This window comes from Mastomys coucha, unplaced genomic scaffold, assembly GCF_008632895.1.
Source record: "Mastomys coucha isolate ucsf_1 unplaced genomic scaffold, UCSF_Mcou_1 pScaffold21, whole genome shotgun sequence".
Lineage (NCBI taxonomy): Eukaryota > Metazoa > Chordata > Mammalia > Rodentia > Muridae > Mastomys > Mastomys coucha.
Window position 1 is genome coordinate 57,093,774 of NW_022196904.1, and position 2,742 is coordinate 57,096,515.

The 2,742-nt window shown below is 49.8% G+C and overlaps 1 protein-coding gene across 2 annotated transcripts in view; it reads left to right on the plus strand.

Moving 5' to 3' along the window:
* The window catches only part of Adamts17 (ADAM metallopeptidase with thrombospondin type 1 motif 17), a 319,009-nt gene that overhangs the window by 55,909 nt on the left and 260,358 nt on the right, over positions 1-2,742 (plus strand). For both annotated transcript variants that reach the window (XM_031386937.1, XM_031386938.1), the window contains exon 4: positions 1,413-1,582. In XM_031386937.1, coding sequence (XP_031242797.1) covers positions 1,413-1,582 — 170 coding nt within the window. The remainder of the gene's footprint in view (positions 1-1,412; positions 1,583-2,742) is intronic.

Consider the following 2,742-nt stretch of genomic DNA (forward strand, 5'->3'; position numbering starts at 1 on the left):
TCTTCTCTTCCTCTTCCTCCTTCTCTTCCCTTCTCTTCCCCCTCCCCTTCCTTCTCTTCTCTTCCTCCTCCTCCTCCTCTTCTCTTCCTCTTCCTCCTTCTTCCTCCTCTCCTTCTCTTCTCCTCCTCCCCCTCCTCCTCTTCCTCTTCCACCTCCTCCTCCTGCTTCTCCTCACCTTCTCTTCCTCCTTATCTTCTTCTTCCTCCTCCTCTTCCTTCTTCTCTTCCTCCTTTTCTGAGATAGACTTTCTCAGTGTAGCCCTGGCTGTCCTGGAACTCACTCTATAGATCATTCTAGCCTCAAACTCACAGAGATACACCTGGAATCAAAGGCATGCATCACCACTTCCTGCCTATGTTCAAACTCTTAAGTGGTATTTTTATGGACCCACTGAAACTGCAGCACTATATTTCTGTACCACGGTAAAGTGTAAAACCAAGTGTGAATAGCCAGTGGGAATGTCTGCATGTGAGAACACTAGTTGACGATATCTGGAGATGAGTTCTAAGCAAACATTAGGAAAAGTTGAGGCCACCAGTGAGCTCTGGCTATTCATTCATCTGGGGGAAGGTTGACATGTAGGTTCCATTGAAGCTCCTCCTTGGGAACAGGTGTCCCTCAAAGTCTGTTGCGTTTAAATGAAACAGAGTGACTCTTGACAAATTCTACATCAGCAGGTTGGTCATAGCCAAGCCACCTGGCCTTGGCAATTGTTGAGAAAACAGAAAGTGGGCATCATTCTTGTTCTGTCTGTCTAGTTTGGTGAGTGTGTGTAAGAATCCACAGGACCTCATTCATTCTGTTTGTGTGCAAAGGCAGTGCCGTCTGAGGCCTCACCTTTGTCCTGATCTGGTTCCCCTGCAGGGTCAGACTGCGGCCAACAGCAGAACAGTCTGTGGGTGAGAGCTATGCCTGCTCTCAGCACAGTTGCTTCTCTCACAAGGGAATGAACCATGGTCTCAACCAAGCCTGCCTCTTTGGTCCCAGGTACCATTAGAGAAGTTGGGTGCCTTTCATATAGCTCTGTATCATCATCCTGAAGAGCCCCCAATATCCCTCATTACTGGATATAGGCTTTTTTTACCCTGCCTGCTGTGTGTGACTCTCTGTGCTCCTATTATGAATGGGTTTCTATTTTCTGATGTTGAGCCTCAGGTACCTCCTTGGCTGTGAGGATGAACTCCCTTGGCTGGGAGGTTTCCTTTGATGATTGATCCACAAGTTCATTCTCTGGCTCCCACCTGGTCCGACCCGTTGCTGAGAACTCGGGCTACTCTATGTAACCATGGAGATCTGCGATTTTGGGTTCATCCATAGGCGCTTGAGACTGACCGTATTCTTGGAGCCTTTCATGGTATGGTTTCATAAATCAGTAAGCAGAGAACTGCACAAATGTTTCTATCATTTTCTAGAAGAGAAGCCCAGGAAGGGCAAGCTGTCTCGGGACTGGAGGGAGCGGAGAAATGCCATCAGGCTCACCAACGAGCGCACGGTGGAGACTTTGGTGGTGGCCGATGCCAACATGGTGCAGTACCACGGGGCAGAGGCTGCACAGAGATTCATCCTCACTGTCATGAACATGGTGAGTCCATGAGAGGGTCCTCCTTTTGGTTGGACTCAGATTTCTCCAAGAGGGAGGTAGGTGTGGCACCCTTATCTCCTGAGGCAAGGAGGCCACTGGCTTGGGATCACAGCCTGTGGCCCTGAGAGCAGGTGCAATGAACAGGACAAGGGCTGCTTCTAGATTCTACCTGCTGTGATGTTCTCACACATGGATTTACTCAGTGATGGGAATGCTCATGACCACACTTTCCAAGATCCTTGGTACATGCAAGACCTTTTCCAGGTGACAGTCATATTGAAGGGAGGATTAGCCCCTGCCCTCATAATGACTGCTTGGAGAAATCAGAATCAAAACTTAGTTGAAAACTAGTTTGCCATGTGTGGCAAGAACAGATAGTAATTGTGAGAGTTATCTATTGAGGATGCCAAGAAAAGGGCTATGAAGCCAATTCTGCACCCACTTTGTTGAGTGGGGATAGAGCAAAACCTGTGTACAATGGGTGGGTATGGGAGAGGCTGCTTCATCAAATCTTAGACACTAAAATCTCTTTCTTTAAAGGCATCCACACTCCACCCAGCCATCTGCTTTTCCAGCAAATGCTTTTGAAGGCCTTTGGAAACCTTTAACATGGTGTTCCGTGCTAGGGCTACAAGTGCATCACACAATCTGGTCCTTCCCTTGGGAGGTTGCAGTCTTAGCACGGAGAGCATACATTCTACCACAGAGACATCTGCAGGGGCCCCTGAAGTGCAGGTGGAGGGTGGCTAGTGGTCATCCTTTGACATGAGGCTTCATGAAAAAGCAAACCTTGACTAGAGAGGGAGAAAGTGCTGATGGGGCCAGGAAAGGTCATGCTGTGGGGTTCCACAGGTACAAGGCTTGGAGGTACACTAGCTCCCTTCAGAGGGAGGTGCTACAGCTGCAGCAAGGGACTGCAGGAGACTTGAAGGAGTGTATGGATGTGGACAGCGGAGGCTACAGGAGGTGAGCAAGAGGTCCTGAGGGTAGTCCTCTACCCAGGAGACCAGGGCCACCCAAGTGTAGGAGATGTGGCCTCGTGTTCACCTCAGTGTTTGGAGAAAGAGCCAGAGCAGCTGCATGCTGGGTGGATTGATGTGCTGCATGTGGGAAGTGGGTCTGAACCTATGTACAGGGGAGTCGGGGGGCGGGGGGGGGGG